The 27,982-nt window shown below is 37.3% G+C and overlaps 1 protein-coding gene across 2 annotated transcripts in view; it reads left to right on the top strand.

The window, feature by feature from the left end:
* The window catches only part of LOC126480126 (ionotropic receptor 25a), a 417,221-nt gene that overhangs the window by 257,063 nt on the left and 132,176 nt on the right, over positions 1 to 27,982 (top strand). For both annotated transcript variants that reach the window (XM_050103840.1, XM_050103842.1), the window contains one exon: positions 5,854 to 6,104. In XM_050103840.1, coding sequence (XP_049959797.1) covers positions 5,854 to 6,104 — 251 coding nt within the window. The remainder of the gene's footprint in view (positions 1 to 5,853; positions 6,105 to 27,982) is intronic.

A 27,982-nucleotide genomic window follows, 5' to 3' on the forward strand; every position in this document is an offset into this window, starting at 1 on the left:
ATTGTATCAAATACTTATTCAGTGTTTAAAAACGCAGCTGCATTTTTAAACACTGAATAAGTATTTGATACAATTGTGTTCATTTTATAAAGGATAACCATTTCATATCCTGAGGTTTACAGAGTTATACCATCAATATAATATGTTACATATAATGAGTGTAAAACAATGTTCACATAAGTAACAAACGTGCATAAAAATTTCAATGTAATGCAGGTGTTTGATGCTTTCATGGGTAGTCAACACTCACAGTAGTTAGTTTTCAACCCCTTGGTTATTTGGTAGTACTCAACCTTAGTTGAGCATCATGATATGCAATGTACTGCAACTGTTTTCTCCTTCACATACCTTTACACTATCATATTCATACATATCGTAAACTTACAACTATATTCACTTGTGATGTGGTCCTTTCTTATGTTTATATGGTAACTAACACCTTACAAGCATTCATCTTTCTTCACTTGAGTATATGTTGATGCATTGTACCCTGGAAGAAAAAACTTAATACTAACTTAAAACTAAATCTTCATAGGTAAGTTTATAGTGGCTTGATGGCTACTGATACCTTTTTCATATATTCAACCATGTATTCATTCACTTCAGAGTGCATTTGTGCTATCACAAAACTAATTTAATGTCATGTTGCATCTCTACTTACCTTATAAATCTGAAAAATAAGGTGTATGAGAGGTGCAGTATGACCTCTTATTCAGTTTGCCACTTATACTGTATTCGTTTGTTTACCTCCCGTGAGACCTTTCTCATCCATCAAGTATAATTAGTGCATGCACTTTCAATACTTAAATTTGTAAATATTGTTATATATAGATATAATGTATATAGTAGCATAGCTTAAGTCTTGTAGTGTCCCTTTCCTGTGTATAAAATCTGTTAGCTTATCTCTGTGTGTGTGTATTGTGTAGATAGGATAGACTCTCTTTTAATTTTCGATGTCCCTGTATATTCAATAGGCTTTACAAATGCTAGTGTGGACTGTAGCTCATCAAATTTGTTTTGGGTGCTCCAGCCAGCTGTATCTTCTGGCATGCATGTGCATGTGGTTCGTTACTAACTTGCTCCCCAACACACATGCGGGTGCGTCGCTCTGATGCCACTTGCATTGTGGTGAGTTGTGTATTGCACTGCATGCTACCACACATTTCACTAATTCATTTATTTGTTTTCAACTGAGCTACGCGCAAGGCGGAGCATTGTGTTTAGAGTATCATCATCTCTAGACACATAAAAATAAAATTCTTCCTTGTTACAACCACTCATCTTATCATTTACACATTTGACATATAAGAAAAAACACAAAAAAAATCCTTTACAACTACCAACATAAATTCTGGAATGTTACTTTCCAGCAGTCTAAATCTAAAATTATTATATACATATACAACTTAGAGGGTATACAACCCTCTTTTCAATATGTAAACATTTTCAGCTCATGCCCCCACTCTCCTCCTAGGTCACAGAATGGGGGCCTACCATGAACAGTTCAAGTATTCTGGCATCGCAGTGGCATCGGTCTCTGGGTTAGGCGTAACTTCCACTATATGGACTGTTCGTGTTTGATTACGCCATTTAGTACACTGTGAGGCTCTCAATTGAAGTTCTCTATGTCTTTGCATGTTACTTGGCATATATGCATTACTTTACTGGCTGAATTCTACTGTCTGTGGATTATTCGGCTGTCTGGTACTGTTTTGTCTTTGTCAAGTGATTGGCTGATTATTGCCAGTAGCTTGTGTCTGTATGTATTGTACAGGCTGTCCATACTCCACTTGCCCATTGTAGTTGTTTTTGTTAAATTTTTGCCCAGTTCTTTTATATCTGCCCTTGGATTTATGGCTGTCTCCATTGCCATTGTGACTACCATTACTGTTACCATAGGTCTGTGTGGGGTAAGGTTGCCATCCGTGCTGTACTACGAATTTGTTGTTCACTTGTTGGTCTATAAATCTCTGTACCACTATATGCATATTAACAGGCTTGGGTTGTACTGGTCTCTTTGTGTATAAAGTCTATTGAGTCCAGTACAGACAGAAAGGATTCGTTGTCTTGTTCCAGAATTATAGTGAGTTTTTCCCTAATGTGGGCAGGTAGATGGCTCTTTAAAATTTTCAAGATGTCTACTTGAGATACCAGTTTAATCCAGTATCTACTTTTATTCAAATATTTTTCAAAATAGCCACTTAGCTTCCATGTTTGCTACTGAATGGAGCTGCTTTGATTACCTCATGTCTGAGCCTCTCATGTACGGCCTCAGAGCAATATGTATCCAGAAAGGCTCTCTCAAACTGTTCATAGTAGTGACAACATTCCGCCATGTCTGTAGCCCATAGTTGAATGTTACTCTGTGTGTATCCAACAACAAATCTAATTTTCTGGGCTTCGGTCCATGTATAATATAAAAGATTTCGAAATGCTCTGATAAACGCCACGGGGTTGGTTCTTTTCCCTTCAGAGGTCATCATCATCATCAGTGTTCTGCCTAAAGGCAGGTTTTCACATGGTAGTTCTCCAGGCTCTACGGTCTTCTGCCATCCTCTTCAGGTCTTCATAATTTCCTCTTCCCTTTATGTTGTCCATCACCTTGTATCTCCTTCTTCCTCTCAGTCTTCTCCCACAAACCAATCCTTCCTAAGCATCTACTAGCAAGCACTCCCTTCTTCAGAGGTAAATATCAGAAAGTGTTGATGCTTAATTAAGCCATCATCTGCAAGTAATGTTGACAAACACACTGCGCTGTCAGTTACAGCCATGTTTATGTTCACTTTTGGTGTAGCGCATGGAAATTGTGCTTGCTTGACAGGTACAGCTGCCGGTAAGTGTTACTGCATTCTGCAACCTTTGCTATTTTCCTTCAATGGGCTAGCCACCTATTGTGCATAACCAGTGAAAGTATCTAACTTCTCTAAAAGCATGGATTTGTAGTTTTAGCAATACTGCCTCATAACCTTTCCTCTGCTTCCTTTAAACCTGAATCCATTTTTGCTAGAAATTGACTTTCTTTCTCTTTTAGGGCTTCTTCTACTGTATCTACATAATTAATAAATTGAAGAGCATTTTTCTTACTTTGTTTCATACAGATATTTAATGATGTATCAAAACATTATTCTTTTCACAAAATAACTCATTAATTTACTTTGGGCAGTGTCAATAACTCATTCAGTTTACATATAGCTCATATACAGGGTGGTCCATTGATCACAACCGGGCCAAATATCTCATGAAATAAGTGTCAAATGAAAAAACTACAAAGAATGAAACTTGTCTAGCTTTAAGGGTAAAACCAGATGGTGCTCCCGATAGATGGTGCTGCCATAGGTCAAACGGATATCAACTGCGTTTTTTTTAAATAGGAATCCCCATTTTTATTACATATTCATGTGGTACGTAAAGAAATATGAATGTTTTAGTTGGACCACTTTTTTCGCTTTGTGATAGATGGCACTGTAATAGTCACAAACGTATGACTCACAATTTTAGACGAACAGTTGGTAGCAGGTAGGTTTTTTAAATTAAAATACAGAACTTAGGTATGTTCAAACATTTTATTTCAATTGTTGCAATGTGATACACGTACCTTTGTGAACTTATCGTTTCTGAGAATGCATGCTGTTAGAGCTTGATTATCTGTAAATACCACATTAATGCAATAAATGCTCAAAATGATGTCCATCAACCTCAATGCATTTGGCAATACATGTAACGACATTCCTCTTAACAGCGAGTAGTTTGCCTTCAGTAATGTTCACACATGCATTGACAATGCACTGACGTATGTTGTCAGATGTTGTCGGTGGCTCATGATAGCAAATATCCTTCAACTTTCCCTACAGAAAGAAATCCAGGGATGTCAGATCCGTGAACGTGCAGGCATGGTATGGTGCTTCGACGACCAATCCACCTGTCATGAAATATGCTATTCAATACCGCTTCAACTGCACGTGAGCTATGTGCTGGACATCCATCATGTTGGAAGTACATCGTCATTCTGTCATGCAGTCAAACGTCTTGTAGTAACATCGATAGAACATTACGTAGTAAATCAGCATACATTGCACTATTTAGATTTCCATCAATAAAATGGGGGCCAATTATCCTTCCTCCCATAATTCCACACTATACATTAACTCAACAAGGTCGCTGATGTTCCACTTGTCGCAGCCATCATGGATTTTCCATTGCCCAACAGTGCATATTATGCCAGTTTACGTTACGCTGTTGGCGAATGACACTTCGTCACTTACAAGAACGCGTGTAAAAAATCTGTCATCGTCCTGTAATTTCTCTTGTGCCCAGTGGCAGAACTGTACATGACATACAAAGTTGTTGCCATGCAATTCCTGTTGCACAGAAATATGGTACGGATGCTGTCGATGTTGATGTAGCATTCTCAACACCGTCGTTTTTGAGATTCCCAATTCTCACACAATTTGTCTGCTACTGATGTGTGGATTAGCTGTGACAGCAGCTAAAATACCTACTTGGGCATCATCATTTGCTGCAGGTTCTGGTTGACATTTCACATGTGGCTGAACACTTCCTGTTTCCTTAAATGACGTAACTATCCAGCGAATGGTCCAGACACTTGGATGATGTCATCCAGGATACCGAGCAGCATTCATAGCACATGCCTGTTGGGCATTTTGATCACAGGAGCCATATATCAACACAATATCAACCTTTTCTGCAATTGGTAAATAGTCCATTTTAACGTGGGTAATTTATCATGAAGCAAATACCGTCCGCACTGGTGAAATGTTACGTGATATCACGTGCTTATACGTTTGTGACTATTACAGCGCCATCTATCACAAATCAAAAAAAGTGGTCCAACTAAAACATTCATATTTCTTTACGTACTACACAAATATGTAATAAAAAATGGGGGATCCTAATTAAAAAACGGAGTTGATATCCGTTTGACCTATGGCAGTGCCATCTAGCGGGCCAACCATAGCGGCATCTGGCATCTGGTTTCCCCCTTCAAGCTAGACGAGTTTCCTTCTTTGAAGTTTTTTCATTTGATGCTTATTTCATGAGATATTTGGCCCGGTCACTACCAATGGATCACCCTGTATATAAGAAAAGAAAAGAATGAAAAAATATTATGATTCAATACATTGGGTACAAATCTTGATGCTGTACACTATTCACTGTCACATACTTTGTTAATCAGTTCAGTTAATGAGTATGTATCTTCTATGTCAGTGCATTATAAGCTCCTTGTTTTTCTGCTTCCACATAATGCATTCACATTTATGTTTCAGAAATTTGTAATACTTTATTTTTATCTTCCTCTTATGGAGTTTTGGATGGCTGTAAACTCGTGACTAGTTATCTGTTCAAATAAAACAACACTGGAAGAAGGCTGGGAATTCTGTGATTTATTTGAACAGATAGATATTTCCATGACGCATATCTGAATGATCATCTAGATAAAATGCAAGGAGTAGAAGTCTAGATATAATGCTAGGACTAGGAGTCAAACATCAGCTATTTGACTTAATGTTGATGTAACAACCTTTTTTCAAAGCAGTGGATTTCTATCAATTTTTTGTGATACACTTAACATTTTTAAGGCCAGATCGCCATAGCACTCAAATCTTAGTTATTTTTTACCACATTTCCTAACAATTGCTTAATTTAATTAATATATATCTTGATTTATTCCATGTTCTCTCCTTTATGATGGGATTCATGGAATAACAAAAATAAAGCACTTTTTAATAGCTGATAGTTTTCAATACACTTCACAACTGTTTACTGAACAAAATTTTCATTTTCTTTGCATATAGAAATGTGGAGTAAGTTGTTCATGATACTTATGTTTTATAGGGAGGAGGAGAGGCTCCAAAAAACCTTTCAGGAAGACTCGTAGCAGCTACATGGTGGCTGTTTGGTTTTATCATCATTGCTTCATACACTGCAAACCTGGCTGCATTTCTTACAGTGTCACGTCTAGATACACCAGTGGAATCACTAGATGATCTCTCTAAACAGTATAAGATTCAGTATGCTCCTATTGCAAACTCCTCAGCGCATGTATACTTTCAACGAATGGCTGCTATTGAAAATCGATTTTATGAGTAAGTTGGCATTTTTATAACATCTCACTATTCTGTATATGTGTACATGACATCATTATTACTACAGCTGTTGTTTAGCATTGCTACTTCTTTTTAGTACAATCAGCTTAAAAAGTTTACTGCTCTTCATTTCAAATTCTAAGCAGTGGGATATCTAATGACTTTAAATGCAGAACATTAGCAATCCTGTGACTGTAATTTGCCTATCCAATCAAACTTAATATTTGTTCTCCTTTTTGACACAAATATCTTACAAAACAAATGATTCTCATCTGGGAGAGGGGAAAATGGTAGTAATGGTGTAAGAATGCAAGAAATAAAATATAGCTTTTGGCGACAGCCTTCACACGCGCATGCGCGCGCGCCCACACACACACACACACACACACACACACACACACACACACAGGGAGAGAAGCACACACGAGATGCTGGAGTTGGTTGTCAGGTGTGCATTAGGTATTTTTGTGTGTGTGTGTGTGTGTGTGTGTGTGTGTGTGTGTGTGTGTGTGTCTTACTTTACTGATAGAGGTTGTGTCCATAACCTATATGAGTGTCTTTTAATCATGTCTATCTGCAAGTTGGTGTGTCTTCTTTGTGGTAAGTGGCAATCTATCTTTTCCTATATTCCTCCCTGGAGTTTCCATTGTTTGAATATGAAGTATACCATTATTCAGTGTCATACTTTTTGTAAAGCATTTTATGAGTGGATATAAATAGTTTTTATCAGTATACATTTAGACAAGTAATAAAATAGATGGAATGAGAACATTGGCCATCCATGCTGCTTAAGTAGATGACATTGTAGCATTGCAGTGGATTTGAATTTCTTTCTGTACATTCAAACTGCTTCATGAATGACTTATAGTGCCTTCCCCTTGCAATCCCCATTGTAATATAGGCCTACACAGGGTAGCAGCTCTTCTAGAAAACCAGGAATTCTCAGGGAATTACATTTTACGTGGAAAAAATCAGGGAAATCTTATGGAATTTCATGAACTTTGTAGAATCTAAAGGAATTCTGTGTTTTTAACCTAACATTGGAATTTAATTTTATTGAGCTTTATAATCACAAAATTTGAAATACTTAACATTTCAAAGTGTGTTAATTATTTGAATATTAGTCTGTACAAATTATAAACATTTAGAAACCGCAGATAAACTACAGGAGAGTGGGAAAAAGGATGTTGTTGAGCTTCAAACAATTACTCTAGGATTACATTATGACCCCGTATGTATCAGATACATAGCAATCATGAAGATAAGATTAGAATAATTACTGCATGCACAGAAGCATTCAAACAATCATTCTTCCCACACTTCACACGTGAATGGAACAGGAAGAAACCCTAATAACTGGTACAATGGGATGTACCCTCTGCCATGTACCTCAGAGTCATTTTCAGAATATAGATGTAGATACAGATGTAGATGCTCAAACCCCAGCCCCCCACCCCCACTCCTCCCCTCCTAACCCCTCCCCCATGCTTGCTGTTAATTTCTCAGGAGCTTCTTATAACATCATCTTCTTCCCTGTCCCTGGTATTCTCAGGTGTCCCCCCCACCCCCCTTCTCCCCATGTTGGAGGTAACAACTGTCCTGACACAGCCATCATAGGAGGATCACATCTTACCATAGAGGAGAATAAGTGACCAGCAATAGCAGCTACATCATCTGCAAGCTCTACTAAACTACTGTGAAATTTTCTTAGGGGATGTGACCTAAATCCTGTTTACTTTCATGAATAAACAATGTACCGTCTTACATGTGCACTTCCTTGAATGATAAAGAGCTAACCCAACTGCCTACATTTAGGGAATAATGATACTCAATAAAGTTTAATTATATGAGAGAAAGTACCATAATTCAGTGTCACACTTTTTGTAAAGCATTTAATGAGTGGATATAAACAATTTTATCTATATCTTGACAATGTCTGTATTGTCTCACATGACTAGTTTTGATGTAACATTACTGTCATCTTCAGACCAACCACTGTGAAAACAGTGTTAGCTTTGCTTGGCACATTTATTGTGGAGTCTCTGTTACTGGTACACATGGGCTAACTTTCCCCAGAAGTGTGTACTTGAGAAAAAAAACTGCTGAGGAAAGCTAGCCCACATGCACTAGTAATAAGGGCTCAACAATAAATGCACCAAGGAAATCTAATACTCGTTTGGCAATGGTGGTGCCTAAGGATGGCGGTATTGTGTGCCAAAACTAGTCATGTGAGATAATAAAGACATTCTCAAGATACAGCTGCGTCGGGGCTTTTTTTCATATACGTCATCAACTGAAGTCCCTTGTCCATGCAATAGGGTGGACATCCATAAACAGTTTAATTAATTTCAACAATTTCCTCTTGACTAATGGGATGCTCAGTTGTCATGGTTTGGGCATGTTTAGTCTCTATCATTCTTATGGCTCTGCTCATGTTCTATCTTTTTTCCTGCCTGTTTTGATCTTAGTCATTCTTTGCTGTCCCTATTCTGTACTTCACATCATTTAGTTCTCTTTGTTTTCATTTTATTTCCACTTTGTTTATATATTTTTTATTTTCATTTTATCTTGGTTAGATCCTTTCTTTCATCACTGCTTCTTCTCCTGCTAACATTTCTTCTTCTTCTTCTTCTTCTTTGTCTGCAGTTGTTTCTTTAAATTTCTTGCACCACAGCTCCTTCAAAATAATTAATTGCTCCTGCCTTCTTTCGATTATTTCTGTTAAGAAACTCACAGTTCATGTTTTCTTAGATTCATCAACTTTTTCTGCTCCTTTGAGTTTCCACATTTCATAGAAAAATAATATTAAGTTCTATGTCTTCTTTCTCATTTTCAATAACATTAGCCCTATAGTGGTACTGTATGTAGCCCCTATTGCTTGTTCATGACATCCACCCCCAGCAATATTACCAAACAAACTTGCACAGTATTTAAGGTACTACACTGTCATTTTGGTTGTAGTAGGACTCAAATTTCTAGGTAACTGCTACTTCTTAAATTCAGTTAATAAACTGGATTGAAGCAGCTGTTGCTACAATCACTGAAGATACACTCATCAAGGTTTGGAAAGAACTTGGCTATAGACTTGATGTGTGCCGTGTGACAAATGGTGCTCACATTGAACATTTATAAGGTTCTTGGTAAAACTGTTTGAGTTGCTCTTTCATTTGACATATCATATATAACTGTAAGTGTGATGTAATAAATATTATAAAGCATTAAAACCCCAATATTCGTTTATAAACACCCTGTACACTGACTCTGGTTCCACATACAAGCTTTCTTCATACCATGATGCCATTTAATGTAATGCAACAAGGCAACAGTAACAACAATAAACTACATAATGATTAATGCAGCATTACACATTAGTACATCATATAAGCATATTGGCAGCAGTTGCAAAGTGGCAGGCCAACTTACAAATAAATACTGACAAGACCCGATCAAAATATTGACCAAACAAGGTGAATCATTCCTGGCCAAGGGAGTGACAAAAAAGATGGGAAGGGTGGGGAGGGTAAAATCCAATATTTTTTGTGTCCTGCCTACAGTCCAAACCAACCATTCTGCAGTAATTCCATTTCCTTTAACATTGTGCAGGTGCTGCTTTTATCCATCAGTTTTCTCACTATCATTTTACTTTAAAATACATGAATGTAAGAGCAAATTTTATTTATATCAGTACATGTTTTGTTTTCTTATATGCATACCCCCTGGAATGGTCTTGTGTGCCACCAATAATATTCATACCACCATCTTGGAACCCCTTTTCTGGAGTAAGTACTTACAGTCATCATTTGCACCTTGCAGAAATAGTATTAGGACACCTAGATATTTCAGTATTGGAGGGACTATGGGGTACAAAAGCCCAAAGACCCAAATGACTGCAAAATGGCACAGGTGACACCGGTATATGTTGTTGTGGTCTTCAGTCCTGAGACTGGTTTGATGCAGCTCTCCATGCTACTCTATCCTGTGCAAGCTTCTTCATCTCCCAGTACCTACTGCAGCCTACATCCTTCTGAATCTGCTTAGTGTATTCATCTCTTGGTCTCCTTCTACGATTTTTACCCTCCATGCTGGCCTCCAGCACTAAATTGGTGATCCCTTGATGCCTCAGAACATGTCCTACCAACCGATCCCTTCTTACGGTCAAGTTGTGCCACAAACTCCTCTTCTCCCCAATTCTATTCAATACCTCCTCATTAGTTATGTGATCTACCCATCTAATCTTCAGCATTCTTCTGTAGCACCACATTTCGAAAGCTTCTGTTCTCTTCTTGTCTAAACTATTTATCATCCATGTTTCCCTTCCATACATGTTCGTCTTATACCCTCCTTTCAAGACACTGTCCACTCCATTCAACTGCTCATCCAAGTCCTTTGCTGTCTCTGGCAGAATTACATTGTCATCGGCAAACCTCAAAGTTTTTATTTCTTCTCCATGGATTTTAATACCTACTCCGAACTTTTCTTTTGTTTCCTTTACTGCTTGCTCAATATACAGATTGAATAGCATCGGGAAGAGGCTACAACCCTGTCTCACTCCCTTCCCAACTACTGCTTCCCTTTCATATCCCTTGACTCTTATAACTGCCATCTGCTTTCTGTACAAATTGTAAATAGCCTTTCTATCCCTGTATTTTACCCCTGCCACCTTCAGAATTTGAAAGAGAGTATTCCAGTCAACATTGTCAAAAGATTTCTCTAAGTCTACAAATGCTAGAAATGTATGTTTGCCTTTCCTTAATCTTTCTTCTAAGATAAGTCATAGGGTCAGTATTGCCTCACGTGTTCCAACGTTTCTACGGAATCCAAACTGATCTTTCCCGAGGTCGGCTTCTACCAGTTTTTCCATTCGTCTGTAAAGAATTCACGTTAGTATTTTGCAGCTGTGACTTATTAAACTGATATTTCAGTAATTTTCACATCTGTCAACACCTGCTTTTTTTGGGATTGCCATTATTATATTCTTCTTGAAGTCTGAGGGAATTTCGCCTGTCTAATACATCTTGCTCACCAGATGGTAGAGTTTTGTCAGAACTGGCTCTCCCAAGGCTGTCAGTAGTTCCAATGGAATGTTGTCTACTCCCGGTGCCTTGTTTCAACTTAGGTCTTTCATCTACATCCTCTTCCATTTCTATAATATTGCCCTCAACTACATTGTCCTTCCACCTTTCTGATTTGCCTTCTTTACTAAGGGCTGGTTTTCTGTCAGAGCTCTTGATATTCATACAGGTGGTTCTCTTTTTTTCTCCAAGAGTATCTTTAATTTTCCTGTAGACATCATCCATCTTACCGCTAGTAATATATGCTTCTACATCCTTACATCTGTCCTCTAGCCATTCCTGCTTAGCCATTTTGCACTTTCTGTGGATCTCATTTTTGAGACTTTTGTATTCCTTTAAGCCTGCTTCATTTACTGTGTTTTTATACGAGATGCATTCAAGTTCTAAGGCCTCCGATTTTTTTTCTAATTAACTACTTACCCGAAATCGATGAAACTGGCGTTACTTCTCGACGTAATTGCCCTGCAGACGTACACATTTTTCACAACGCTGACGCCATGATTCCATGGCAGCGGTGAAGGCTTCTTTAGGAGTCTGTTTTGACCACTGGAAAATTGCTGAGGCAATAGCAGCACGGCTGGTGAATGTGCGGCCACGGAGAGTGTCTTTCATTGTTGGAAAAAGCCAAAAGTCACTAGGAGCCAGGTCAGATGAGTAGGGAGCATGAGGAATCACTTCAAAGTTGTTATCACGAAGAAACTGTTGCGTAACCTTAGCTCGATGTGCGGGTGCGTTGTCTTGGTGAAACAGCACACACGCAGCCCTTCCCGGACGTTTTTGTTGCAGTGCAGGAAGGAATTTGTTCTTCAAAACATTTTCATAGGATGCACCTGTTACCATGGTGCCCTTTGGAATGCAATGGGTAAGGATTACGCCCTCGCTGTCCCAGAACATGGACACCATCATTTTTTCGGCACTGGTGGTTACCCGAAATTTTTTTGGTGGCGGTGAATCTGTGTGCTTCCATTGAGCTGACTGGCGCTTTGTTTCTGGATTGAAAAATGGCATCCATGTCTCATCCATTGTCACAACTGACGAAAAGAAAGTCCCATTCATGCTGTCGTTGCGCGTCAACATTGCTTGGCAACATGCCACACGGGCAGCCATGTGGTCATCCGTCAGCATTCGTGGCACCCACCTGGATGACACTTTTCGCATTTTCAGGTCGTCATGCAGGATTGTGTGCGCAGAACCCACAGAAATGCCAACTCTGGAGGCAATCTGTTCATCAGTCATTCGGCAATCCCCCAAAACAATTCTCTCCACTTTCTCGATCATGTCGTCAGACCGGCTTATGCGAGCCCGAGGTTGTTTCGGTTTGTTGTCACACGACGTTTTGCCTTCATTAAACTGTCGCACCCACGAACGCACTTTCGACACATCCATTACTCTGTCACCACATGTCTCCTTCAACTGTCAATGAATTTCAATTGGTTTCACACCACGCAAATTCAGAAAACGAATGATTGCACGCTGTTCAAGTAAGGAAAACGTCGCTATTTTAAGTGTTTAAAACAGTTCTCATTCTCGCCGCTGGCGGTAAAATTCCATCTGCTGAATGGTGCTGCCATCTCTGGGACGTATTGACAATGAACACGGCCTCATTTTAAAACAATGCGCATGTTTCTATCTCTTTCCAGTCCGGAGAAAAAAAATCGGAGGCCTTAGAACTTGAATGCACCTTGTATTTTCTCCTTTCATCAATTAAATTCAATATCTCTTGTGTCACCCAAGGATTTCTACTAGCTCTCATCTTTGTACCTGCTTGATCCATATAAAGTGCAAAATCCTTAACAATGAAACACAATGCATCAAATTAAACAGCACTTTAATTAATCATTGTTCTTTGATATTCAGCAAATATTCATATGCTTAACAAGGAGTGTGCTTTATTACCATTAAATATACCTCCAAACAAGTTATGTGTTAGCATGGATTGAGTGTACAGTATATGATAAGCTACAAAATATGTTCTGAAGTGATGACATTTTTCACTGAAAATTGTATGGGCATGAATCAGTGAGTTAACATCAACATATATGTGAGGTAGAAAGTCTTGATGATGTCAGATTTAATTGCAAAAATGACTGCATAAATCTCAAAACATATAGTATTTCAAACAAATGGCAGTCACATGTAATTTTCTGTTTTAGATAGATGACTGTATTTAGACACATAACAAATATGCTTACAAGTTCTTTGGCAGAGTGACAAGAGCTGTGTCTATGTAAGAGATCATACGCTAAACTACAAAATCAGCATGAAAAATTCAATATCCATTGAAATAGAGTCAAATTACTTTCTTACATTCCTAATATACTGCAATTAATTCAAGCCAAAAGAAGGAAGACCACAGTCCCATGCACATAGTCAGTTAGTTTGTCCAACAGTTTACCAACAAGATCCTCAAATTAATGCTCTAGAAGTAGCCAATGAATTACATGCTAACAATAAATGTAGCAGTAAGTACAAAAGAAAATTGCAGATCATAAAGACTAACAAGGAAAATTGAATCAATTAATGAAACTAACAAGAAGGTCCAGTATTAGCTGCCAGACATAAAAATCGTGTTTCATTTCATTATAGGAATAACAAAGAATATGATACAGAGTGATATAATGAATAAAAATCTTTCCTCAAGAGTGAAACCACTAAATATCAAAAACAATTTCATTTTCCTACAGAACGTTAGCCTGAATATAGATGTGGCTAGCAGTTTCATGTACCATGCCCTCAAATGAGGACATGTAATTTTCAGCTCATTTCTCTTGTCCCTAAAGTCTGAAGTTGCCATCAAAGTGCAGACTAATAATGGTTTCAAGAATGTCTGCAAGATGACAGTGTGATACAGTAGTAGCTCGATATAGCACAGTTGTCAGGGGGACATGATTTACTACTGCATTTTAGCCTAACCTGCAGTATATCAAGAATGAGCTGAGTAATGGCAGATTACACGTGGAAAGTTAGCATATCCACACAATGGAATGTTATACATATTGTACTATACTGTATTTAAGTTTAAAGAATATTAGAAGCAAAACATTTCAGAAACTTATCTAATAGTGTACAGTAATTAAACAAACATCACTCAGACATCAACCAAACAATAAGATAAGTTTCAATACTGTATATGTAGTACACTGTCAAATAAAGTATGATAACTTACAACGCTGACTGCATGCTAAAGTATATTATTATTCTACTGCTTTAAAGAAGTCAGTTAGTTTTCCTTGTCAGGTCATTTCACACATTTGCTTTAGTGTGTCTTGTATTATGTTTATCTGGGGCAACAACTCATTTTGGTGTGGTGCAATATGTCGCTCCATCCACATAATCACTTTATTTATATTACTCAGTTTTCACATGTACTGGGAAAATCACCTATACTTTCTTCTCTAGTTTTATCATCCTCATTTGGTTCTTTGTTTTTGATGGCTACCCACCAGTTCAAGTCTTCAAGATCAGTTATGCACTGTACAGCATCACATGCAGACTGGATGTCACTGCTGTTGAAATCTGTGTCACTGTGGAGTTCATCTGTTGCAGTTTTTTTTTCAATGTAACACTTGTTCCAACAATTCCTAATAGCAATCAGACCAATGCTTTGACGTGATGGGTCTGTTGTGACACTCTTATTATTTACAGATTTCAAGAACATTTCCATTTCTTCATCTGAAATTACAATTGAACTGAGCAGCTTATGGCAATAATGAGGCTTAAATGATAATATGATACTCTGATCCAGTGGCTACATTAATGCCATCATGTTTTATCGCCAAAATAAAGTTTTTACTTTTTCATGTTCTGTTTGCAACAAGTCAGCAGCTGGATGAGTTGTACAGTGATCAGTGATTAGTGGAGCTTCTTCTTTCAGCTTAAGTGGCCATAGGTGCTTTCTCACTGATGAAACAAACTCTTCTTGAAACCATTTCCTGAGAATGTCACATGTCATCCAAGAATTCTTCAGATACCTGTTAGTGAATTGTAATGATGACAAGTTTACATGCATCAGACATCTTGGGTTTTTACTTCTACCTATTCAAAGAGGTTTCAGTTAATGGCTGCTTGATTTATTTGTGACAAAGAGTTGGATTATTCTGTCTTTATACATTTTCAAACCTGTCTTATTTCCCTTTAAAAAAAAAAATCAAGGAATCTGGCTGGAAGCAATCAATAACAAAGAGCTGTTTCATCACAATTTGATGATCATTTAAATTTTCCTCTGCCATTAATTTATGTAGAATTTCAGTAAATTGTGAAGCAGATACACTCTCACAGGCCTTTATTCTCCTTCAGTGGTCTTTGGCAGCATTTCCCTCTTGAGAACCATCTGTCAGCAGCTATAATATCTCTGTTGCCATGTAAATCAAAGTGAAATTTTTCAGCTTGAACTTTGATAATTGGTCCCAGAAGTGGCACATCTTCATTTCTCTTTATTAAGAACCACCTATCATGGATACATCAAGTACATTGTCTTTTCTTAAATTGCCCTTTTTGTATCTACAGGGTGGTCCAAAAGTCCGGAGACACCTGATAAAATCCAAATGGAGTAGCAAACAAGGAAACAGAGTCCCTACACACGAGGAACGGGAGGGGGGAAACTTTATGGCTATGCCACCAACATGGCGGCCATCTTGAAAGCCGCCATCTTGAATTCAACTCCAAAATTTCAAATGGAAATGTGGCCATGTCACATATCAAACAGATAGAGAATTTCACTAGAAAATCAATGCCATTGCTATTTTAAACATAGCTTTATTCATTCTTGGGCTATAGCCAGTTACATGTGGCAGCGGTGGGATGCTCGGCAGTGTGAGTATTACATACTGTGAAGTCATAAAATGGTGTCTGAAACGGTGCAAAATGACTATCCCATGCCTGATCTGTTACATGCGTTTAACTGTTAGGTATCATTTACTCAATCACTGTTTCCTTATTTACAAGTTACAAAATGTCCTTAACACATGAAGAATGCATTGAAATCATCTTGATATCAGGAGAAAGAAGCACATGGGTCATTGCTGAGGATTTCAACAGTCGTCAGCCAACCAGACAGCCCATCACTCACAGCGCAGCTGCCAAGCTTTTAGCCAAATTCCGAGCAACAGGAGAGTCACAGATAAACCTAAGGCTGGAAGACCAAAATCCGCCAACAATGAAGCAACAACAGTGAGCGTGTTGGCATCATTTAGCAAGAGTCTGCGAGGGAATACTTCATCGCCTGTCACAAGAATGTGAGGTTAGCCGTAACTCCATACTGCGAATTTTATCGCAGCACAAATGGCACCCGTACAAAATTCAGCTGCTCCAACACCTGAACGAGGATGACCGACACCGTCGGGTACAGTTCGCAGAATGCGTGACACAGCAGCTGCAGATAAACCCATGTTTCCCTATCAGGTGCTGTTCAGTGATGAAGCCAATTTCTTTATCAATGGTGAAGTGATCAAGCAGAATCACAGATAATGGTCCGACACAAATCCGCACTGGATTGATGCTTCCAAAACGGTTGACACACAAAAAGTGATGGTCTGGTGTGGTTTGTGGGGTACCAAATTCGTTGAACCTTTTTTGTATTGATGGAATTCTTCCAGCATGATGGAGCCCCACTACATTATTGCCACAATGTGCGAGCATACCTGGATGTGCCGTTCCCTGAAAAGTGGATTGTCGCAGGGGTGCTGTTGAGTGGCCACCACGTTCACCAGATTTGACTCCCTTGGATTTTTATCTTTGGGGTCATGGCAAAGCACTGGTTTATTCTGTGAAAATATGGGATTTGCATCATCGAAAGCAGCGCATTGTTGATGCGTGTGGTCAAATTCAGCCAGATGTGTTGGTCAAAGCCTTAACAATCCAACATAATGGACAACATATTGATACATTCCTATGACTGTTGGTGGTCTCTCGGGACTGTGTAGCATCAGCGTAATGTCTCTTTGGCACATAACATGCATGCTGCCCAGCGTCCCACCGCTGCCACATGTAACGGGCTATAACCCGAGAATGAATAAAGCAATGTTTAAAATAACAACAGCATTGTTTTACTGGTGAAATTCTCTATGTGTTTGATATGTCACATGACCACATTCCCATTTGAAATTTTGGAGTTGAATCCAAGATGGCGGCTTTCAAGATGGTCACCATGTTGGTGACATAGCCCATAAAGTTTCCCCCTTCCCGTTCCTCGTGTACAGGGACTCTGTTTCCTTGTTTGCTACTCCATTTGAATTTTGTAAGGGTGTTTCTGGACTTTTGGACCACCCTGTATTCCCGCATTACTTTCAAATGTGTTTACAAAACTACTAAGTTGATTCTCTTCTTTCATCCATTTCTTCTGATTGTTCCTTCAGGTATGTGATACTCAAGTGATAGACTTGCTTTAGTTTCACCATTCTTTACACCATCAATAAGTTTTAGATTATCACTCAAAGAGTACAGTTTCTGTTTATGTGACATTGTAACAAGCACTTAAAAATCTATGCTATGATTGATTATTTATGTTTGACATGATGGTTGAGCTTAATTCGATTGTTGGCTAGCATTGTTGCATAGTCAGTTTGTTGACTATGACGGGGGACCCAAAAGTAACCAGAATCGTAATGCTGCACATCTTGTACTTGTGGTAGCAGGTTGCACTGTCAGAGGGTTGTAGTATGAGCTCTGCTGAGTCATTCTGCCACGCGGTGTCACCCAACAGTGAGAAGTGTGGTTTCTTTAGCAGTTCTTTGAGTGTGCGTACAGTGCAGACATGACACAAGGAAATGGCTAGTTCTTACGAACAATGTGCGCATGCGGCAGTGAAGTTTTGTTTCTTGCTTGGCAAGAACGCAGCAGAAACTGTTTGCAATGATTCAGACAGCCTACAAAGACCATGCTCTTAGTAAAACACAAGTGTAAGAATAGTTTTCTCGGTTTAAAAAGGGAGAAATGGTGGTTTAAGATCATCTCCATTCTAGTCGACCTTCAACTGCTTGAAGCGAAGACAACATTGACAAAATCCGTGATCTCATCAGTGAAGATCGATGCCGGACAATCGAGCAACTCGAGAACTTCTCCAGGTTGTCCTGGAGCTCAATTCAGCACATCTTGACCATTGATTTGGGGATGCGAAGAGTGGCAACAAAATTTGTGCTGAGCCTTCTTACTGGAGATCAAAGGGATCGCCGCGTTCAAGCCTGTCTCGAAATGAAGGACACTTTCAAAGATGATCCACATTTTTTCAACAAAATCATTACAGGTGATGAGTCATGGTGCCATGGGTACAATCCAGAACGTAAACAACAGTCATCGCAATGGAAGTCACCTGGCTCATCTCGACCAAAAAAAGCTCGACAAGTGAAATCAAATGTGAAAACGATGGTGATCTGTTTTTTTTTTTTTTTTTGACATAAAAGGGATCGTACACTCTGAATTTGTCCCTGAAAAGCAGACAGTAAACCAACAATTCTATTTGGAGGTTGTGAAATGGCTTCGCAGAAGTTTGTCGCGAAAACGTCTGGCTTTGTGGGATTCTGGCATGTGGTTCCTGCATCATGACAACGCTTCCACACAAACAGCTCTCAGTGTTCACCAGTTTTTGGCCTCAACGAAGATGACTACCTTGACCCACGCACCCTATTCACCAGATTTAGCACCCTTGGACTTCTTCCTGTTCTCAAGGATGAAAAGAGACCTTAGAGGGAAGCGTTTTGTGGATGTGGAAGACGTAAAATGCAATGTCATGAAAGTTCTAGCAGATATCAAAGAGGACAAATTTAAAAGGGGCTTCGAACACTGGAATGAACGTTTGGACAAGTGTATTAATGCTAATGGAGTGTACTTTGAAGGAAATTAAGGTTGTATTTCAAAACGATAAAGTATATGCTTTCTAGAAAAAAATTCCGGTTATTTTTGGGTCTCCCCTCATATGTCACCATGTTAACCATGAGATATATAATAAGTTTCTGTCCAGCAACAGTCCTGATATGTTGATAACACAAACTAAAGGTTGAATTTAATTACATCCATCTATTTTGGTAATCATTTAGAGAGCTTGGAGGCTGCAGCAATAAATTATAGTGCAGAAAGACTCCATGTAGACTGTAATAATATTTGTTCAAGTTTAGAAACTATAGTGAGAGTGGAAAAAATCGTTCTTATATGATATTTTGTTTTAGGTAACACACTTCATACTGCATTATATCTGAATCCATGGTATATCAGGCTTCTACTGTAGTTTCTACATGGGAAGCTTAATTCTGTCACTTTGTTCTCTGTTTAACCACAAAGTTGTGTTGTGAAAATTGTTCATTGATATGTGGTCTGTGTCTGAAGATGTCTTGGGTTGGAGTGATCACTCTGACTGTGACATAATCTGAAGTGGACGCCCATCACTGATCTTATTACATGTCTTCAGAAACAAGTAATACAAATAATGATATTCACAACATTGAAACAAGTGCAACAAATAACACTGATTTGAAACTGAAATTCAAAGAGATCTTTCTGAACCAGAAATACCAACAAAATCTGTAAAAAGGAATCTGATTTGGTTCATTGAATTAGGCAACTCAATCAGTGTTCAACTATTTACTGGAAAAGCAAAAGTATGCATTTCTGGAGAAAGTCCCCTTCATATCTTTGTAGTGTTACTTCCAAAGAGCTTCCTAGCTGAAACAGTTCAGCAGATCAGAATGGAAAAGAATATTTCTCCACCCATGTTCCTCAACTGGTGACATATTTCAGTATAACACTAGTAATTATTTATTTGCAGTATATGAGGAAATGACACTATTGGTCTGAGGAAACTGCTTTATGCATGAACTTGATTGTTGATGTTATATCTTACAGGATATATGAAGAACTGCACCATTTACTTCAAAGACGTTTCTACAACTTCTCAAGACAATACTGAAAAAGCTGTCAGATTACAGCCAATTTTGGAAGTCATGAATCACAACTGTCACAAGGATTTTGAATCTGAGGAGTTTCACAGTGTTGATGAGATAGTGAATCCACTCAAAGGGAGATCATTGTTCAAATAGTATCTGCCTAAGAAACCTAAGAAATGGGGCTACAAAATGTGCATTCAAACAGCTGTGTCTGATTATGTGTATTGCTTCAAACTGTTTCAAGATGGAGAAGGATGAAATGGTGCCTCTCAATGTGAGGCTGCAGGAGCTGCTGGGCTTCATCTGTGTCATGACAGTCTTGGAAAGAACCACAAGGTTATGCTGCCAATCTTTTCAGTAGCATTCCCTTGGTGCTAAAACTGAAACAGCTAACCATGTGATATGTTGGAACCTTTTCCAAATATAAACTGTATGGAGCAGAGAGAAAACTGAAGTTGGGGAAAGAATTACAGAAAAAGCAATGCAGTGGTTGTTCAGTAGCAACATAAATGGATGACATTACTCTCACGAGATGGATTGACAATTCACTAGTAGCTCTTCTATCATCATATGTTGGAAGAGAACCTGAAGGGGCTGCTAAATGGTTTAGCCAAAAGGAAAAGAAGTTTACAAACATCAAATGACCCCACTGTATTGGAATTTATAATAAGCACATGGGAGGAGCTGACCTGATGGACCGGTTGCCCTGTACGGGAATGACCCTACAAACCTTAGGTGGTACATGACAATTTTGTGCCACATGCTAAATGCTACTGTAGTAAATGGCTGGATATTCTGGAAGATTAGTGAATGAGAACATATGACCTACAGATGAAAGCCCACTGTTGTCAGGACATTCAAAAAGAGATACTGTCATTCTATATCCAATGAATTACAACACGATGGTGGATCACAGTGGCCTGCCAAGTCAAGTGGTCCAAATGCCAACAGATGTCATGATCAAAACTGTAGATGAAAAACATGAAGTGTGTGTTATTGTGTGCCCTTACCTATGAAATTTTCATTAGCAAATTGTTTTCAATTTCGTCTTGATAATTCATGCATGAGAGTGGGAGTGTTACGTAAATTGCAGCAAGACTACAGAAACCATATTAACTTATCTCAAAACAACTTTCAGCACCAAATTTCTTTGTGCCAGAACACTTTCCAGAAGTACATAGATATATTTCATCTACATTAGCACAATGTTTTGCCCACAGAAACTATTAAACAGATAAAACATTTTTGCCTGAATACTTCTTGTTAAGTACCCAAGTAATTGTTGTTTGTCAAAAGGGATAACTCCTTAAAACACTTCTTAAACTGTCACATTGTCTTTCATATTTAACTTATTTGTGTGTTTCATGTAGGAAATATACATTATAGCATTAAAAAGCTAGAATCTACATTGTTTTTGACAGAAACATTCATCTCATAAAAAAGCTCCAAAGCTAGAATAACTTTGTCACTGAATATTTTTTATACTCACTGTAGGCAGTTATTGGGATGATTTCATTGCTTTTAAAGACTATTTCATAGATTTTCCAGTTATATTAATTCATTACCTATGGTCTTTACAGCTTAATTAACTAGGAACCTCTAAAGAAATGTACTTTCTTTATGATTTGCTTACCATCATGCTTTTCTTTTATGGAAAACTAATTTTATTCAAATTGGTTTCAGATGCCCATATAATAGCAGTTAATTATTTCTTTGTTGTTTTATTTAAGAATAATTGTTCAGTCTAAATTGAAACTATCATTACAGCTGCTCTATTGGCACTAGCAGGTAACATGCTATACAAACTAAACTATCCTATCTCTTTCTTGCAAAAAATGTTTAGATTTTCTTTAAAAAGAGAGGTTGCACACAACAGGACCAACTTTGATGTTCTTCAAAAAAGTTAAAGGTCCAAGACAATACCTGAGCATAGGTTAAGGGAGAGACAATTTTTGTGACAGCAAACTTTTTGTATTCGAGAAGCGACATTTAATAGAAAGTTGTATTAGTCAAATAGAGTCCTGTTTGAAGTAATTACAGCTCTTGTGATATCTCAAACATGGTGGGTAGGATAAAAGCCTGACATGTGTCTCTCCATAAAAATGTGAATCTTTATGCAAAAAGGAAAATGTCTAATAAGTGCAAGGATGGTATTACCAAGATGAATGCATGCATAACTAGCTTAAAGTATGTAATAAGTGCTCCAAAAATGGATATTACAAAACTAAAAGAAGAAAAAAGTGAACAGAATAAAATATTTGCTAGATAGTTCAATCTGTTTATGAAAGCAACCAAAAGTGAAGTTCAACAGTGCAGTGTGTAGTTCTCTTGAACCACAAGATGCGAAAGGACAGTGTGAATAATGCAAGACAAGAAAATTTATTATTGCAAATAAATAAGAAATCAAGTATGAATGATGTCAATGAAAAGATCAGTAATGCCTATTCTCTCAAAAATAGTAGAACATTGCATACTGCAGCAAATATGCATACACCTGTCAGACAATAATATATTAAATGATTCTCAGTATGGATTCAGGTCAAACTTATCAATAGTCAAAGCAGTTGAAAACCTTATCTCTTTCGTACTAAGGGCATTTGAGTTAGAATTATCTGCTGAAGCCATTCAAATTGACTTGAGTAAGGCTTTCGACTCAGTTAACCACAAATTATTATTAGATAAACTGTGTTGCTATGGAATCAAACACTTGGAACTCTCACTAATTGAATCATACCTCAGCAATAGAAAACAAATAGTAAAGCATAATGACCAACAGTCACAGATCTTAAGTATAAAACGAGGCGTTCCTCGGGGCTCAGTGCTTGAACCTCTACTATTTATATTGTTTGTAAATGACTTTCCGAATAACTTACACTGTAAATCTATCCTCTATGGTGATGACACAACATTAGCTAATTCTGGAAAGGATATAAACATATTGAAGGAGGAAAGTGAAGAGTGTCTCAAAATATCTAATATCTGGTTTAAAGCTAATGACTTATCTATGAACCATGAAAAGACTGTCAAGATAATCTTCAGTTTATCAAACAGTAACATGGAGTTATCATCTGTTAAACTACTAGGAATACACATTGACTCAAAATTAACTTGGGACACACATACAGATTATGTATGTCGAAAGCTATGATGAGTTATCTACCTACTAGCCAAACTACACACATGTGTTACACAAGATTTATTGCTTCAGTCATACTATGCCTTCTTTCTACAATATGGCATTCTTTTATGGTGTAACTCTCCAGGAGCCAAAAAAATTTTCACTTGGCAGAAGAAAGCAATTAGACGTTTTTACGGAATCACTGACAACAAGACCTCATGTAGACCTTATTTTAGAGACTTAAAAATTCTCACAGTCCCATCTCTTTACATATATTGTTGCCTATTAAACATAAAAGAAAACTTAAACCACTACACTATAAGGAAATCAGTTCATCAACACAATACTCGGCAAACAAATATGATTGATATACCCTCAACCAGGCTTAAGAAAACCCAATCTAGCTATGAATACATAGGCATAAAATTTTTCAACACTTTACCCGTACAGGCTCAATTGGTTTCAATGGATATTTTCAAAACTAAAACCAAAGTGTGGTTGAAGAAAAATACTTTCTACAGTGTAGAAGAATTTCAGAATAGTTGTAAAGATGATCTAATTTATTGATAAACTAAGGCTTACTATTATGTATAGTTATGGATGTAGAGGCAGCTAGCTATAAGCTAATAGGGTACAACACTGTCCTTTTTTTCCATGTAATATTTTTGTTATATGAAACATAATGTACAAATAGCTATAATACTTCTGACAACATTGATTGCATGTTAATGCTGATAAATTATGGCTTACTGTTATGTATGGATCTAGGTGTAGAGGCTGTTGTAAGCTAATAGTTTACAACATTGCTATATTTTTACTATGTAATATTTTGGTATGTAAAACATAATGTACAAATAGCTGTAACTCTTCTGATGACATCGATTGCATGTTAGTGCTGAAAGATGGATAAAATAAATAAATAAATAAATAAATATCCCCACATAGCTTGGCGATGAAGACATGCCTTATACAACAAGACACTACTTCTGTTCTCCCATCTCCATCCACCCAAAAACCAGAACTACATAAGAAAGTAATTATTCTTGGTGACAGCAGTTCAAAGTAAGTGCACTTTTGTAGCTTACATGGCTAGGTATTTGCAGATAATAAATAAACAAGGAGGAAACACCCTCAATACCTCTTTTTTGCTGCTTCTCGTAGAATTTTGGCTCACTGAAAATCATGGCTCACTGAAAACAATAATTTGTCTTGTTTAGCAATATGATTGAGCATGTTCTTGAAATTTGCACACTGCTGCTATCTGTTTCATCATCATTCATTTCATTTTCTTCATCTCATATCTATTTCCACAATACTGAAGAGATCAAACTCCATATTATTACCAACATCAACAAGATTACTTCCATCTGAAACCAAACTTTAATCTGAACACTACTGCTATCCGTTATCATTCATTTTATTTTCTTCATTTCATGGATACTGCCACAATTTTCAACAAATCAAACTCCATACTATTACAAACATCAGCCAATTCACTTCCAGCCAAAACCAAATGACTTCACAGTCCAGCTGTTTATGCCATAACTTCCCAAGTATTTGAATCAACAAGTAATAAGATACAAGAAGTTGCGGTTCAACAGTCTTAAAGTACATTGATCTTTTACATCCATAGAGTTTCATACACAATTAAATACTTCTTTTACAAAGAGTGTCAGATTATTACTAAAAACGCATTATAGAATGGCATTTATAATTTGAAACACATTCATAATTCTGAATAACATTAGTAGTATGGAAAATGGTTATGTTTTCTGAAAATACAGTTAATATTAATTTCCATGTGTTATTTCTTTTTATGAAAAATAAAATGAGGAAACTGAATTATTGGAAATATAAAATTATGACTCTGATTCAGTGGATTGTGTCATGAATTTTATGCAAGTATCATATTTTACAATATGTGACACAAATAAATGCACTGATCAGTTGTACTACAATAACACACCAAGAACTTTGCAAGCATATAAATGTGAACAAAATTCTTAACCTATATAATAAAATTGCCCAATGTCTCTTTAACAAGTGACTTTTAAAAGTAAAACTTGTTCGATATGTACTGGTATAGAAGTTATGGTGATTAAGGGTGGTTGTGAACCCAGTTATGTAAAACAAACTGATATTTGTAGATGGCATAAGAGGATTATTAGATATTTAACCAAATAATACTATATACAGTTACATTCAGCATAAAAGTTTTTCACAAAACTATTGAAAGAAGTGTTCTTTGCATTTTACATACAATGTCTAAATGTTCATTTGTCAGTATTCCTTACAGCAATTAATATCATAAAAATTACATAGCATTTTGCAATAGCACAAAGCAATATTTTACAAATGTTTATTTTCTTTCCAGTAAGTTATGGTCTTTTGAATGTAAAAAAATAGTTATCAGCTCAGTTCATATAATTTTTCTTGCAGACACTGAAATTTTGTTGATATGTTTTCTCAGGATGGTTTACATCTATCTTCAAGAGTCTTCCATTTCAATCTTTTGAACATCTCAGTGACATTCTCTTGTGGGTCAAACAAACTTCTGATCATTCGTGCTGGTCATCTCTTCATACATTTAATATCCCATGTACAGGTGCAGGTACAGCTCCCTCACACTTGAGCAGTATTTAGGACCTGTCACACAAGTGATTTGTAAGCAATCTCCTATGTAGACTGATTGCACTTCCCCAGTATTATACCAATAAACCAAAGTCTACCACATACTTTCCACACAACTGAGGCTATGTGATCATTCCAATCTATATCACTACAAAGTGTTACACCCAGGTACTTTTATAAGTTGACCCAGTCCAACAGTGACTCATTGATATTATAATCATAGGATACTATCATAGGACACTACATTTTTTCATTTTGTGAAGTCCACAATTTTACATTTCTGAACTTTTAGAGCAAGTTGCGAATCTGTGCACCACTTTTGAAATCTTATTAAGATCTGATTGAAAATTTAAGCAGCTTCTTTTAGACAAACTTCTTTATAGATAATTGCATCATCTACCAAAAGTTTGAGGATACTGTTAATATTGTCTGTAAGGTTATTAATACACTGCGTGAACAACAAGAGTCCTCCCAACACACTTCCTTGGGGCACCCTTGAAGTTACTTCTACATCTGATGATGACTCCATCCAAGATAACATGCTGCATTATCCCTACCAAGAAGTCCTCAATCCAGTCGCACATGATAACCCATAGGATTTGTGTGGAAATAGTTTGAATCTTACCTTCAGGACAGCACTCAGGTTGTAGAAACCATCTTAGATCATAATAACCAGAAAATCAATTGGGTTTCAGATGCAAAAAAGTGGAAATAGGTGTCCCGCAGGTCAGTTTTCTTGGTCTCTTATTATTTTTGCTTTATATAAATGACATAAAGAATCCAAATATTTCTACCAAAATTATGTTGTTCACAGATGACATGAGCATAATTATAAGCGATGACAAAAAAATCATTCTCCACCACAACTGACATAGTCTTGAAGTATATACAACAGTCATCAGGTTACCTTCCACTGGGAAAGTGGGTGCACTCAGCGACTGTCATGTAATTTATATATGATAGAGTGCAGCAATCAGTTGTCCTTTTTTTTCCAGGTTTTATTACACAAATCCCGATTTTGGCTAGTGCCTCGCCATTATCAATGCACTATTTTTTAATCTCAATGCAACTTGGTCTCAGCATCATAACCAGAGACTCACATCTCATCACCAGTTTTTATTTTCATGACCCAAAAGCTCTTCAAAGATTGTAAGGCAAATGTCTCTTTGGTCTTGACTCATGAACCGTGGGATGAACTTGGTGGCAACACAATTTATTGCAAGATGCTGTGTCAGGATTCCATGACATGATGCAACTGAAATATTACATTCTTCTGTAATCTGTAGGACAGTTAGTCTTGGATTGACACCCACAATTTCGTTGATGTTCCTGACATAAACATTGTTGGTGTATGTTGAAGGGCATCCTGAACAAGGGTCATCTTAAACTTCCATCTGGCCACTTTTAAACCATGTAAACCAGTCATCACACCAAGTATGGCTTAAGCACTCATCCCTGTAGGCTTCCTGCATTATTTTTTGTGTCTCTTTAAAGGTTTTCTTGAGTTTCCTGCAAAATTACTGCAGATGCATTCCTCCTGTAACTCTGTCACTCCAAAATTTGCAAATTGTGCAACACAACATTCTACACTTACACATTAAACACAGGTACATGCTGGGATGCCAACCACATTTCACTCCAGCATACCATTGCTGTAAAATTATGAATGTTCTGGAATTTTTTTAACAGACCTCGTATTTATTGACCTGTGAGCACCTTATGATAGCTACCATATCGAACTGGGATATTGGCTATCACCTGCTCTGTGTAATACCCTGCAGAAGAATAGCATAACTCCTTAACAATATGCTGACTGACAAGACCATTTTAGGTAATAATAGGCAACACCACTACTGACTAGAAGACCCTCAACAAAGGCAATGCCTCAAGGCTCCATCCTAACTCCACTACTATTTAGCTTGTATACTGGTACTGCAGGTATGACAACCATTCAGTGCAAGAAGTTTGGGTGACAGCAACAAAGCACAAACAAATCAAGCTCTTTGAAGATATATTAACAATAGACCTAAGTAAAATGGGACAATAATTTTGTAATTGGGGTCTTCAACTGGAACCTAACAAAACTGAATTCATTTGCTTTCATTTGAGTGATATCCTATCCAACTGAAAGTTGGGCAAATTTTTCATGGGTAGCCACATGTCTTGTAACAAATATCCATGGTA

Source organism: Schistocerca serialis, chromosome 1 (genome assembly GCF_023864345.2).
Source record: "Schistocerca serialis cubense isolate TAMUIC-IGC-003099 chromosome 1, iqSchSeri2.2, whole genome shotgun sequence".
Lineage (NCBI taxonomy): Eukaryota > Metazoa > Arthropoda > Insecta > Orthoptera > Acrididae > Schistocerca > Schistocerca serialis.